The sequence below is a fragment of the Gossypium arboreum genome, chromosome 7, assembly GCF_025698485.1.
Source record: "Gossypium arboreum isolate Shixiya-1 chromosome 7, ASM2569848v2, whole genome shotgun sequence".
Classification (NCBI taxonomy): Eukaryota; Viridiplantae; Streptophyta; class Magnoliopsida; order Malvales; family Malvaceae; genus Gossypium; species Gossypium arboreum.
Window position 1 is genome coordinate 76,634,297 of NC_069076.1, and position 14,476 is coordinate 76,648,772.

Sequence of the window (14,476 nt, forward strand, 5' to 3'; positions counted from 1 at the left end):
AGTCAGTATACTCACACAACTTAGGGCATGGGCGTGTGGCTTTGTTGTGTCTCACAAGTCAGTATACCCATAGGGGCACGGACATGGCCAGGTGTCCCTATTTTGAATGCCCATACTACTTAAAACATGGGCGTGTCTCTTGATCGTTTGAGTCACACGGCCATGTGACCCCTGCAGTGTTGAAAATTTTATAAGTTTCTGAAAAATTCTCTGAACTTTCAATTTCGTCTCGATTTATTTCTAAGGTGTATTTTTGGCCTCAAAGGCTTGTATTAGGAACAATATGTATAAATTTGATTGGTTTTTGACATGAATGCTATATGATATGAAATGTTTGAAATGTATGTTTGTCTGATTTGTGAGTCTAGTAATGTTCTATAACCCTATTTCGGTGATGGATATGGGTTAGGTGTGTTATACCACTTGCCTGTTTGCTGTTGTAGAATTGGGCACAATCATCATCATACTAAGAATAACAAAAATAGCTTCTGTGTAAAATTTGAGTGGCAATCATTTAAACTTTAATGTCTATGCTACTCTGGTTAATTTTTTAAAATGAAAGAATTCTTAACTTGTTTGAGTGCGGATGCTCTAGAGTTTTGTTTTAGATAAGGATATCCCATTTTTCAAAGTGAAGGCTGGTTTGCTAGTATCTCCTGATGAAGTCATTTCTAGCTTTCTAGCTTCTTCTTCTTAGTGATGTGAACTAAACATCTAGACACATTTTGCTTAGATACTTATACCTAAGTCCTAATTTAGGTGATATCTACTAGTTATCTTCTTAATAAAATGTTTGAAAGAAATTAATTAATGAAATGCTAGGCATTGGCAGTTGTAGGATCAGTAATTCAGTTAGGAGTCTATTGTGACCTCAAACTCGACTTGGACTTTTCCATCTTTTGACAATCAGTTCACAATTGGTTTTGTGTGCTTGGCATAATATCAAAGCTTGAGGGCTGGACATGCATTGCCTTGTATGTTCTTTGTTGATTTATGGTTATAGTCTACTTGTTTTACCATTGATTCAGTTGGCATTTGGCCTACATATATAAACGGTGTCTTCAAGCCGGTTTCATTTGGGTGTTATTGTGGCCTTATATTCAAATTGGAGTTGTTTTCCATTGTCTTATTAGTTTTAGGAAAGAGGCTTTACAATTTTTTATTGTCTTATTAGTTTTAGGATGGAGGCTTTACAAGCTATCACATACATGTTGAATGCAACTATGAAAGAAGATTATTTGGCTTAAGAAGCATAGGATTAAAACGTCAATATATGGGTGTATAGTTTATTTCCAGTTCAACATGTTTGTTTCTGTTTTCCAATTACTTGAGCCAAGGATTATAGGTTAAAAATATGAGTAATCTTTGGACTGTTCATATGTCTGGAGAAAGAATTTTGAATTGGAAGGATTCATACGTGTATAGACTGCAACTCTTGAAGTTTTCCTAATTGTTATTGAAGTTCGTGATAACATTTTTCTTGCTACTGTAACCTAAGAACCCATTTAGAAATAAACTCCAAAGTGTCAGCTTTTTTTAATTCATTTTATTGATTTTTACTGTATAGAGGGAGATAAGGACAGGTCTGGTATATCTAGAAAATTTTGTAATAAAAGTTTCAGCTTGCTTTTAGTTAGATACTAATGATAATTTCCACCATATAGACCTTAGTCTTAAATAAATGCAAGCCTTTAAGTAATGCCTGCCACAACATCATTCTTTGGTCACCCTTCAATTTTAAAATATTTTTTTATTACATATGAAAAACTAATATTTTCTAATATCATTAATAAATTTAATCTTCCATTGGATAAATCAATTATTGGTCATGGTTAATGATTGCAACAAATGTTTACTTGTAGATGAGTGATCCAAAGCGAGATGGTTCAACTCAAAGTTCACAAAATTCTTCCCCAAATAGAGATGATCAAACAACAACCAAGGAAAATGTTCAAAAAAAAGATTACTCCAAAGGAAGCTTGTTGGAACCATTTCACCAAATTTATGAATCAAGAGGGGGAGAAGAGAGCAAGGTACAATGCTAGTGATATTACTTACACCATGGAATCAACTTCGGGTTCTTCAACGAATTTGAATAACCATTTGAAAACATGCCTAAAAGGATCTCGTGGTAATACTTCTGACCCGAAGCAATCAGAATTAGCATTTGTGAAGGTTAACCAAGAAACAATGGATTTATCAACTTAGGTGTTTGATAAAGATGTTGTTAGAAAGGCATTGGTTCGTATGATAATTGTGGATGAATTGTCTTTTAAAATTGTAGAGGAAGAGGGTTTTAAATACTTTATTTCTATAGCATGTCCACGGTTTAGTCTTCCATCTCATTGGACACTTGATTTATTTAACTCCATGAAAAGTGTAATGAAGAATTATTTTGAAAAAGATATAGGTAGAGTTTGTTTAACAACAGCTATTTGGATTTAATTGCAAAGGATATCTTACATAGTTTTAACAGCACATTGGATGGATGATGAGTGGAGGTTGCCAAAAAAGATTTTAAATTTTTGCCCAATATCTACTCACAGAGGTGAAAACATAGGTCAAGCCCTTAATGAAATTGGGGGATGGAGAGTGTCTTCACTATTACTGTTGATAATGCATCTGCCAATAGTGTTGCCATTGAATATTTGAAAAAGAAATTGAATCATCGAAATGCTTCTGTTGCAAATGGAAAATTTATACATATGAGATGTGTTGCACACATTTTTAATCTCATTGTGCAATACGGTATTAAAGATGCTTTTGTGTTTGTGAATCGAGTTAGAGGTGCTGTGAGGTATATAAGAGCATCACCATCGAGGTTGACAAAATTCAACCAACGGGTAAAAGAAGAAATGATAGATAGTAAGGATCAATTGTGTTTAGATGTGCCTACTAAATGGAAACCAACATATATTATGTTAAAGGTGGTAGAAAAATATAAGCGTGCATTTGAATCATAATCATAATTTTTTTCTTGACCTTACTACTAGAGATGGAGCTCTTACATTTGATGATTGGGAAATTGTTCGAAGAGTTATAAAAGTATTAGAGCCTTTTTATCATCTTATACTAAAGGTGTCTGGATCTTTGCATGTTATCTCTCATTCACTTTTTGAAGTATTAACGGATATGCATTGTCTTTTTGATGAGTAGCAAGATTGTGGAGATTTAGACATAATTTCTATGACTTCCAAAATGAGAGATAAGCATAATAAGTATTAGGGTGAAAGAAATAAGATCAACATGCTAGTTTACTTGGCGGTCTTCTTTGATCCACGATGAATAATGAGTTTTTTGGACTTTGGGGTCAACTTGCTTTTTCCTAATGTTGCTAATGACATTATGAAAATGATTGATAAAGAATTGCATTGCTTGTTCAATGAGTATTCTTATAATGCTCAGAGAATTCATTGTTTGAAGGTAGATCTAGTTCTCCAAGAAATCTTTGCAGTTCAATGGAAATAGATCAATCAGAAATGAAAACAGGCTTTGCTAAGCAAAAATACCTTAAGAAGAAGAAACAAGTTGGATTAGAAAACAAATCTAAGTTGGATAGATATTTGGGCAAGGATGAAGAAGTAAAACAATTCAAGTTCATTTGATTTATTATTTTGGTGGAAAATGAACAGTCTTAAATTCCCTATTCTTGCACAAATGGCTCGAGATATTCTTGCTATTCCTATCTTAACAGTTGCCTTGGAAAGTGCATTTAGCACAGGTGGACGTGTTCGCGATAGTTTTAGAAGTTCTCTAACTCCTCTCATGGTTGAAGCTTTGGTTTGCACACAAGATTGGCTTTGGAAATCTAATGATGCCATCAACCTTGAAGATTATGTTAATGAACTTCAAACCATGGAAGATGGTAATATATAAATTTTAATTTATAAAATAAGTTTTTGTGTTATTTATATTACTAAGCATTCCTATAATTTAACTAACATTGTTGTTTTTAAATTTACTAGACTTATCCAAAATACCCGAAGATCAAGAAGGTAATATACTTAGCGTTAGTTTATAAAGTTAAATGTTTATTTATTTTATTTTTGCAAACATTTTTATCATCTAAGTAACTCATTCAATATTTTTAATAGATGTTTCAAGATTGTCAACGGTGTTTGAAGCACAAGAAGAAAGTTAAACTATTCTATAATGGTTTTTGAACTGATGTGCTATTATTATTAGTTTGGTGTGTTATTGTTTCTGGTTTATTAGACTTTTATTGTGTTCATTTTTTTTTGTTTGGACTGGTGTAGGTTTCTACTATATTTTGGACTTTTGCTTATGTTTTTTTATTATTATAATATTTTTGTATTGTTTTTGTTGTTTATTTGGACTCATGTTGTTAATTTGGGTTGATGTTGTGTTGCTTTTATTTATTTACTTATTTACTTCAATTTTTCATTGTATGATCATATTTAAAAACTTTAAAGAATTTTTTTGAAAAATTACATAAAATAAACAACATTAAAATCATTTTTTAAATTTAACTTGAAAAATATATTTGATTCGATTCAAATTTCATCTCACTCAACTCGATTCGAGAAAATTTCAAATTGAGTTAGGATGATAAAATAATATTCGAAAACTCAATTAACTCGAAAATTTTCGATTCGATTGAATGCTCACCCTTAATTTCTAGTTCCTTAATAAATTATATATTAATATATGCTAAATCATCAAAGTGGGGCCAAAACTTTCTCTGTTTTTTAAATTTTGATCAAATATTTCAAAATAGTTATATAATGATAAATTTTCAAAAGTTCTTAAATAAAGGGTTTTGATGACTTCACCTAATTTTTAGTACAAAATTAGGTAATTGTTATCATGTTTAAAATAATACATATGACCATTGAATTAGATATTACTTGAAAATAAAAATTTGAAACATTATATACCGTATTTGAAAAGCCTTTATTTTAGCACCTTAAAAAAAATTCAGCCCTTATTTGACTATTTTGAAATGTTGGACCTTTATTTAAGCATGTCGAAAGAAATTTAGCCATTATTTGACTATTTTAAAAGGTTTGATCCCTTAAAAATTTTGAACCCATTTTGAGCGTTTAGTCATTAATATACATGCAAATGCACCTTAATTACATATGTAGTAATGTGTTTTATACAAATATAAATTTTAATATTATTAATTAGGTTAAATAACTTAATTTAATCTATTCAAAAAATATTTTAATTTAATAATTGTATTTTATTTTAATGTAACAAATGAAAAATATTTAGGACAAAAACATTACAAATTGGTTTTAAATATCAAAATCTTGTATCAACTAATAAAGTTTGACACACATTGGTATAGGTTGATATTAGTCAAAATGGACCAAAACACATCAATTTTTTTTTATTTAAACAAACTTGAATTATTTTATACTGATTTAGAACCAAAACGACACACACCAACTAATATTGTCAATACTGGTACAATACTGACCACAATGACGTATCTAGGGTGCCTGGCTGGGGCCTCGGTCCCCCTTAAAATGGAAAATTATCTATTTATGCCCTTTAGAAATTTTGAAATTTTAAATTAGTAAAGGTAAAATTACACTTTGCCCCCTTAAAAATGATAAATTTTGATTTAATCATTTAAAAATTATAAAGATATGACTATTAAAAATTAAAAATTAATTTCTCCCTAAAAAATTTATGGTTTCACCCCTAAGTGACCATCATGGTTTCAAAACTCACCTACCTTTTACACTCAACAACAATTATGCATGTGATTAAGTCTTTAGGAGGAATTTATAGATAAGGAAAATTCGGGCTACATACAAGTTGCCCAATTAAATTTTGTGATTAAACCTAACGTCATGGCATCATTTTTTAATTTAATTAAATAAATTAAGAGATAAATAAAAAATAAATCCTTTTAAATTTCTGTGATAAAGAAATTATTTTATTTTATCTCTATTTAATTTAAATAAGTAAGACATAAATAATAAGGTTTATTTTATTTTTAATTAATATGATTAATCATAAGATAAATAATAAATAAAAGAAACTGTTCATCAAAAGAAATCATATTCTACAAAAAAACTCTCTCATTTACACTATAAAAATGGATCACTTCTAAGACATTCAACACAAATGATACTTGGTTCTTGACTGATCTACCTAGCGGTAGACATGTTATAGGTGTGAAGTGGGTGTATAAGACTAAGTTCAATCCTGATGGCACTGTGTTCAAGCATAAGGCTAGGTAGGTCGTAAAGGGGTATGCACAAATAGGTGGAGTTGACTATGGTGACACTTTTGAACTAGTTGCTAAACATGATACCATCAGATTACCTATTGTTATTGCAGATCAGTTAGGCTAGAATGTGTTTTATTTGGATGTAAACCAACTTTTTTGAATGGAGAGCTTGAAGAAAATATCTATGTTTGTCAACCTGAAGGTTTTTTGGTTGTTGGAAAGGACCATCAAGTGTACAAGCTTAAGAAGGCTCTTTATGGCCTAAAATAGGCACCAAGGGCCTGGTATTGCAGAATTGATTCTTAGTTGCAGAAGTTGGGTTTTCAGAGGAGCATTAATTAAGCTACTTTGCATCTTAAGAAAGGTATGAATGCTAACTCGCTTGTTGTTTCTCTTTATGTTAATGGTTTTTTTGTGATGGGAAGTAATGATAAAGCTCTCTCGGAATTCAAATTGAGTATGCAAAAAGAGTACGATATTTTGATCTTGGTTTGATGAGCCACTTCCTTAGGATGGAATTTAATCAAAGGAAGGATGGTAGCTTCATCTCACAACAAAAGTATGCCTTAGACGTTCTAAGGAAATTTAAGCTGGAATTTTTCAAAGGAGTTGACTCACCAATGCCTCTAAACTTGAAGTTGTCAAAGAATGATAGTGAGAAACTCTGTGATCCTTTTATTTACAGAAGCATAGTTGGAAGCTTACTTTACTTGACTGCAACACGACCTGATTTAATGTTCCCTGCAACATTGTTATCAAGGTTTATGAGTTCACCTACGATGTTCAATTGGGAGTTGCCAAGAGGGCTCTCAGGTATGTGAAGGGCTGAATTATTTAACGGTAGGAAGTGTGAAGTTAACTTGATATTCTGACAATGATTGGGCAGGGAGTTTGGATGACATGAAGAGTACATCCGAATATGTTTTTGACCTTAGCTCAGGTGCAATATGTTGGAGTTCTATGAAGCAACAAGTTGTGGTTCAATCAACTGTAGAAGTAGAATATATTGTTGCTACTGCAAACCAAGCAATTTGGTTGAGAAATTTGCTTTCCGATCTTAGTTTTGAGCAAGAAAGTGCCACTGTCCTTTTGTGTGACAATAAGTCAAGTATTGCCATTACTAAAAATCCAGTTCAGCATGGTAGAACAAAGCACATCAACGTGAAGTTTCATGTTATTCATGAGGTGAGAAAAATTTGCTGATCAAGATGGAATTTTGTTTCTCTAAGATGCAGGTTGTTGATTTGATGTCAAAGTCTCTTTCAAGAAATAAAATTTATTTTCTCAAGCGTGAGCTTAGTATGTCCAAGATCGACCTCAAGGTGGAGTGTGGATCTATTTTGAGTTTGATATTGGAAATCAGATATATGTTTTGTATGTCAATTGTTTTAGGCTTTCAGTAGTAACTACTAGCTGTTTTAAGTTTAGTTTTTTTCCTGTAAGTTTTTTTTTACTCAATGTTAGGCAGCTATATTGTTTAGGTTAATTTGTATTTTTTTTTAAAAACTTTTTTTAATAAAATGATTTTGTGTGTGTGAAGTTGAAGCGATAACCTTCTCCATTATTTTCGTTTCTTTTTTTTTCTTCTCTCTTCTTCTCTTCCTCTCTTTGTAACTAAAATTACACCAACATAAAGATCAATCATACTTGCGAACTGATATTGTTACTCATAATGTTACAACATATTGAATAATATTTGGTGCAACAACAGTTTTGCAATTACAGAGTGAGCTTTTCATTTAGAGAAGCACACCAAAAAGCAGCAAAAGAAATGCATAAAAACAACCATAACAAAAAACAAGAGATTCAAAGCAGTCAAAACCGACTCCGAAGGAGAGTGCCCAAGGGTCTTCTACAAAGGTTGGTCGTGCTGGCAAAGAGTTGCCTTGAAATACTTTTGTTTTACTGCTTCTAAAGACTTCCCATATTACAAATGAGGTATTGAGCGGGAGACTACATGTCCTACTCATAATCAGTGCGTGACCTTTTTCCGGATGTATTCATGGTAAATGAGAAGCTAAAGCTACCATTAATGGCTGTCAGATTTTGTTCTTCGTTTGGTACTGCTACAAAAACTGGGTATTTCTTCCTCAAATGAAATCCAATCATCAAACAATTGCCCAAACCTGTTTTCCTTGGACCTGAATCACCATAACAAGTATTTGATATGTTTGTCATCGTCTCTTCATCATATCTACACACAACACTAGTTACAAATGAAAATTCTTGCAAAGCAATTTACTTCTGAAAGTTTTAATTCTTCAAACACTTCATCCGTTGAATAATCTCCACCCAAATTTGATGAGTCCTAAACCATAGACAACCGAACCTTAATTCTACATAAACGCTTTTAATCTGCACACACACACACACACACACACACATATATATATCTCACTATTTGAACTGAATCCTCTGCAGAACCAATTTTGGAATTAGAAGGCATTCTCGATCCATCATTCTCAGCAACGAGTTTACGTTGATTGTTTCTTTCATCAGCAGCAACCAAGTTCCCAAATTTTATGCCTGTTCATTTGGTGCCTGATTGATCTTGAGGTACCTCATCAGTAAGTAACTGATACAGAAATCTTACAACAGTAACCATTTAGTCAACATTATTAACGCATAAGAATGATCACTATTTTTTATTATTAAAAAAAGGACCCCCCATAAAAGCTTACGTTTGGAGTTGCCTTTCCAGCAATGTGGTTTCCAGAATTGAAAGGCAAATGGAAGCGCTGGTTCTTTGGAAAATCACCAACAAGATGTGAATTCCACGACTCCGTAGATTGATATTCGAACCCCTCATGGCCATTAATTACTTTAAGCTCTGCCAATATCTGATTTGGATCTAACTCATACTGCACCGTTTGTAGACAAATATTGATAGTTTTACGTGCATATGTTCATTATCATAGTTTTTGGGAAAATGGAGCAAAAATTATTATTACAAAAAGCGAAATCATCGTAGGGCATCTATCGGCCTGAGCTTGAATTCCATTTTTTGCAATATGATTTCCCAAGTTAGGAAGCAAATATTGATTTGATTGACCACTTTCGATGCATGAAACCTCAACCTTTCCATACTTTCTCTTTAATTTACGGAGACTAAAAGCTCTCTACACAAATGAAGGAACGACACAATCCAAGTAACCAGCATTAAAGAAAATGAGAAATTCGGATAAGGGTAATTAAGCAGCATAGATAAACGGAACATACCTGTCCAGAAATTGTAGCAGTGCGCTCATATTCATGCATGATCGGATAGGTCTTGCTTTTGTAATTGTTACTACCAAAGTCCTTTTCTTTCCTTCTTTGTTTGTCCTCTTGATACGGGTAATGATCATCCGTGTATACTCAAATGTCCCACAACAAATGGAAAGAACATTTGTAAATGGAATTGTAGGAGAGGGTGTCTGAAACTAGATAAACATGATGTAATATAAAAAAAAAAAAAATACTTGAACATGGTAATTCCCAAGGCTTTAATCCGCTGATACCTTGCACTTTAGGGATTGCTTGACCCAGAGAATCTTGTTGGAGGTTTTTGTTCCGTAGATAGTAATGGAGGAGTAGGAAATCTGTTGGATGGAATACGTAACCCTTTATGCTGAGTGCTTTTTTGTTCCACAAGTGGTAATTGGCTGAATTATTCGGTACCTTTTGTTTTCCTCATTTCATTCCAAGTGTTGGAAGAAACAAGATAGACATAATCAAACAAATGATGAAACAAGAAGACAAATAAAGGGAAGGTACTGTCACAATGATAATTTAATGGTAAAACTTTGCGGCAAAGGCGAGGAAGTGAGCTAAGGACTGGATTTTATGTAACAGTGCAGTAAGACTGTGAGAAAGCTCCTCCGAAACTACCGTAACCGTGCCTTTGGGCATAAGGTTCCAACTGGATACCCCCCCCCCAACCCCCCAACAACCCCAAAAAAAGAAAAAAAAAACCTGTTTCTATAAATTTTCTTTACCAATTTCACGACTGGCCAACTTGGAGTGATTCCATAGGCTTACATTTTTTTTTCTTTCCTAGTAATAATAATTTTTCATCAAATTCAATGTTTGCGAAGTTGCTAGGCAAGTGCAATGGTGGACCTTGCAACCCCCATATCTTGCTATTCTGATCTGATTTCTCTGTTTCACTATCATCATTCAGCACTTCACTGTCTTTGCTTTTGTTGGTCCTTCTATGTTCCCCTTTAAGCCATGCTAATATCAGTTTTAGACATTCTTCCATTGGCATCACGGCATGCAATTACTTCCATGTGTTTGGAGAGGAAGGTCTCATCACTTGTTATCCTGGGATTTTACAGGTTTCATAGGTTGTAGAACCAAGGCTAAAGTGAGATCATGAAACCCAAACCTCTATGAACAAAATACCACAGGTCTAGAACTAAAAACTGAGTCTGCAACTCCCTGCAATCCATAGGTGAGGAAGAACATTAAGGAACTCCTCTGCATCCTCATATTAGTGGCAACTGCAGGCAATACAAGGATGCATTAAAGATGCCTCATTTATGGCTGCACTATAAGCCGCCAAGGATACATAAAGATATGGAAACTCCAACCCCATTACGATCATAGATGGGGTTTACGATTAGGAGGAGCCTGGAGGCCTATACAAGAAAGTAAAGAAGGCTAGATCACTGCAGTTCCACAGACAACTAAATATTTTTTATTATAATTTAAAAAAAAAACATGGCTCTGGAAATATTTAGCTTTTTTCGACTTAACTACAGATATCATCAGCTTAACTGTAAAGATAACTCTTTACACGGCCATTATTCCAATTTCCATCACAGATGAGACACAAGAATAGCAATCTAGACCATGCATGTCTTACTATAATGGAATGCTGGAAACACACACGTCTTAACTATCTAAGAAACATAACGTGTCTAACTAAAACTACGAACAGAATCAAGCCCAAAACTAAATTTATAAAATATACTAATGGTGGATCTGCTTTGCAGCTTAGCTGGGACATCTCCACGAAATTGAAAGAATTTTTTCTACTGCTTCCAGATGATCCTTTAGATCTCGAGTTCAAAATCAATTTTGTATTCCTGTCCCGGTCCATTTTAGGGCCTTTGTTAGCCTGCAATATGGATTTCTTGTCCTGGACAGGTTGAACAGCAGGACCACGTATGCCACTCTCTCTTGTCTGCAAAAGGAAAGCATGTGGAGCAAATAACAGTTAGTAGTGTCGTAAAGAAAGAATTGTTGTTGTTTCAATCCACATTTGAAGCAGTTGAGTTTCCTTCTACAGTGTTTAACTAACTTACCTTGTCTCTGGACACTGCTTTCCCTAAAGATTTATCCTGCAATCGGACTCTTCTAGGATGCCTCAGCATCGCTGACTTGTGGAATATTGGCTCGTATTCAGATTTGCATGCTCTTGAGTTAACAGACCTTTCCTCCTGGACCAGTTCAAGACAATTGATCTCATAGGCTGTAACTGTCGCTGATTCAACCCCAGAATCCATTATCAGGACCTCATCATGATGAACCCCTGTTTCCATTCGCCTCTGATTGAGTCCTTCCGAATGGCCATGGCAAGTCCCATCAGACATATGAACAATTTGATCATGCTGTTAAATAAGACACAGAGAAGATATATGTCAAATTTTAAGAGTGAAAAAACATGAAACTCTAAAAAGACGCAAGGGCAACTAAAATAATTACACTGCCTGGACCACAGGAAAGCAACATTGCATGACCTCTTCAAGATGTGAACGCAACTATAGATTTTCAATTCCCTAGAGATCCTAAGATGCTATAGGAGAACCTCATAATCAGAAACTTGAAACTGTGATAATGCGTGACAGTATCAGACATTATTCAAGCAGTTGTTCTCCTATAGTGCTGACTCAGTTTTTACTCACCGTTGGAGAAATGTCCAACGGTAACTACACAATAATGTTTCTTTACCCATGCATTGTCCCTGTACTCAGCTTCTGCATTGGTACGTTCATCTGGATTATGAAACAGAGCATCATAGAATTCCATTTCATCATCAATGGTGTATACGAATTGACCTTCAACCAAGTCATCAGACTGTTGGTAATCAAAATCCTCCAAGGAGAAACGTTCTTCTTCAATCCTGCTCTGGTCATTATTGAAAATGGCACTGGATGATGGGAAACTGTGCAAGCCACGGGATGGTGAGAGATCAGAATCAAACATTCCTTCCTCTTCCATAAATTTCAGCAAAGCAATATCAGAATCCATACTGTTGGACTGCATTATCAATATATGTGAGTTCAACACACACGAAACAAAGGTTATTTATTACTCAGTAAAAAGGTTGCTTGTAAGTCATGTTCCTTCTCACCTCCATAGACGTAGCCCCAACTGCATTATCTGGGGAACTAGAAGCTGAAAAACGTGGACATTGCTGACCAACATTCGAAATCAAGTATTCATTTTTCTCAGCAGCATTGTCCCTTAAGTAGCCGACCACATAACTGTTATCCTACGGAAGTTGAAGGCCAAAAGAGACCCCAATGTTAGAAATGCTCTGCTATCAATTGTTTACCGAATTTAACAAATAAAAGTTGCAGGACTAAATCAATTGTGGATTAATATGACAAAAAACAACGGTAGATCCTAATTTAGTAAGTAACAGGAAGCAAGCAACAATCTTCAGAACTAAACTCTCCATCTAATTCCCAAGACAAAACTATTTACATGATGTTCATCTCCACTAACTTCAAAGGGAATATAAAGTAATCTGAGCCATAAAATCTGGTAACTTGCAATCATATGTATCACTCACCATACACATGTAAACAGAGCAAAAGCTGAAAAAAACTTTGATGGGTGATTTGAGGATGGATCGTGTTATGTGTGCACGAAGATTACCGCATTAGGGGGCAAGGAGCCGGCAGTGGCGCGGAACTCATGCATGACCCAATCGGTTCTGAGCCCATTAGGGGTACGGCCTTTATAGAAAACCAAAGTCTTCTTGGTACCAATCACACTATCTCCACAAGTGATGGGACGATCCGCACCCGTTGATTTCCAATACCCATCGTTGGTAGAACGATCGTTTTTTCTCTGGGAAATCTTGTTGAGTTTATAGAAGAACAACCATTCTGGATAGGTGGACTGTACTACAGACATGGCTGTCCTCTCAAGGGGAAAAAGAAAATCACCAACCCAAATTTCAAGATAAAAACATATGAAGAGTGAAATGGGAGATAAAATTAGTAGATTACCAGGTAATTGCCAGGGCTCATGCTTGAGGAGGTCGACCTCTCTGATATAGCGGGTGGCTTTATGATCACCCATTATCTTTTTCTTAAGAAAGAAACTGATGATTTCTTCATCTGGTGGGAGGAATCTGAATCCAATTTCCAGGACGTTGTCCATGATCTTGTCACCCACCTTATTATGATGACTACTATACTAAACCAGAAAAAAGTAAAAGCTCAAAATTTCTATTTTGCTTTCAAGAAGCAGAAAAAGAGGATATCTGTCTGTCTGCAAGTGGAGATAAAGCAAGTGTCCAATATATACAAAGCATTGACTCCCAAATTCTTAAGGTCTTCGGCTCAGCTTAGTCGGGAAGCTAAGTGGGCCCAGGGAGTTACGCGTTTCAGCAGTTCTTAGACTAGTTAAGTCACCAAGTGGAAAACTGTCCAATACAAAATATAACCCGAAACCTCCCGCTCTTAAAATTTAACTCATTTAAGTAATGCATACAAAACAAATTTAATTGTGTCATTTAAAATTGTATATTTTCTATTTTTATAAAAAAAGCAAATCTACTACTCTAAAATAGAAATATTTTTTTCTTTTAAAATTACCATAATCTTAAAAAGTTAATTATATATTATGTTCACCCCAATTTTACATACACAGTGGCATCACATCAAATTCAAACCTCTTATATATTTTTACATTATCACTTGATCTCTTTATTAATGATTTTTTTTTAAAAATACAGATGCTTTTATATTGTTTTTCTTAAAAGTGATGCCATCTAGTCAACTTAAGTTTTGGAGTGATAATAAAATATTTTTGTTGAAATTAAATTTTAATTTACATCAATTTTGAGTTGAAATTCTTGACAACTCCTCCTCCTTAGGTTTATAAAAATAATAATAATAAATTTAATTAGATTTTATATCAATTTTTAGTTATATTTAGGGATGTAAATAAACACAACGTTCCATGAACAGTTTGTATAATGTTTGTTTATTAAACTAAATAAACGAGAATGAATAAAATTTGTATGTCTGTTTAATAAACAAACAA

The 14,476-nt window shown here is 33.9% G+C and overlaps 1 protein-coding gene across 1 annotated transcript; it reads right to left on the reverse strand.

Moving 5' to 3' along the window:
* Positions 1–10,866: 10,866 nt before the first annotated feature.
* Positions 10,867–13,732, reverse strand: LOC108458132 (NAC domain-containing protein 30-like). Its single transcript, XM_017757405.2, has 6 exons — positions 13,435–13,732; positions 13,079–13,341; positions 12,549–12,689; positions 12,146–12,454; positions 11,500–11,805; positions 10,867–11,378 (listed from the first exon to the last, which is right to left on the reverse strand). Exons 1-6 carry the CDS (start codon positions 13,586–13,588, stop codon positions 11,091–11,093), a joined length of 1,461 nt encoding a protein of 486 aa, XP_017612894.1. The 5' UTR covers positions 13,589–13,732; the 3' UTR covers positions 10,867–11,090.
* Positions 13,733–14,476: the final 744 nt, after the last annotated feature.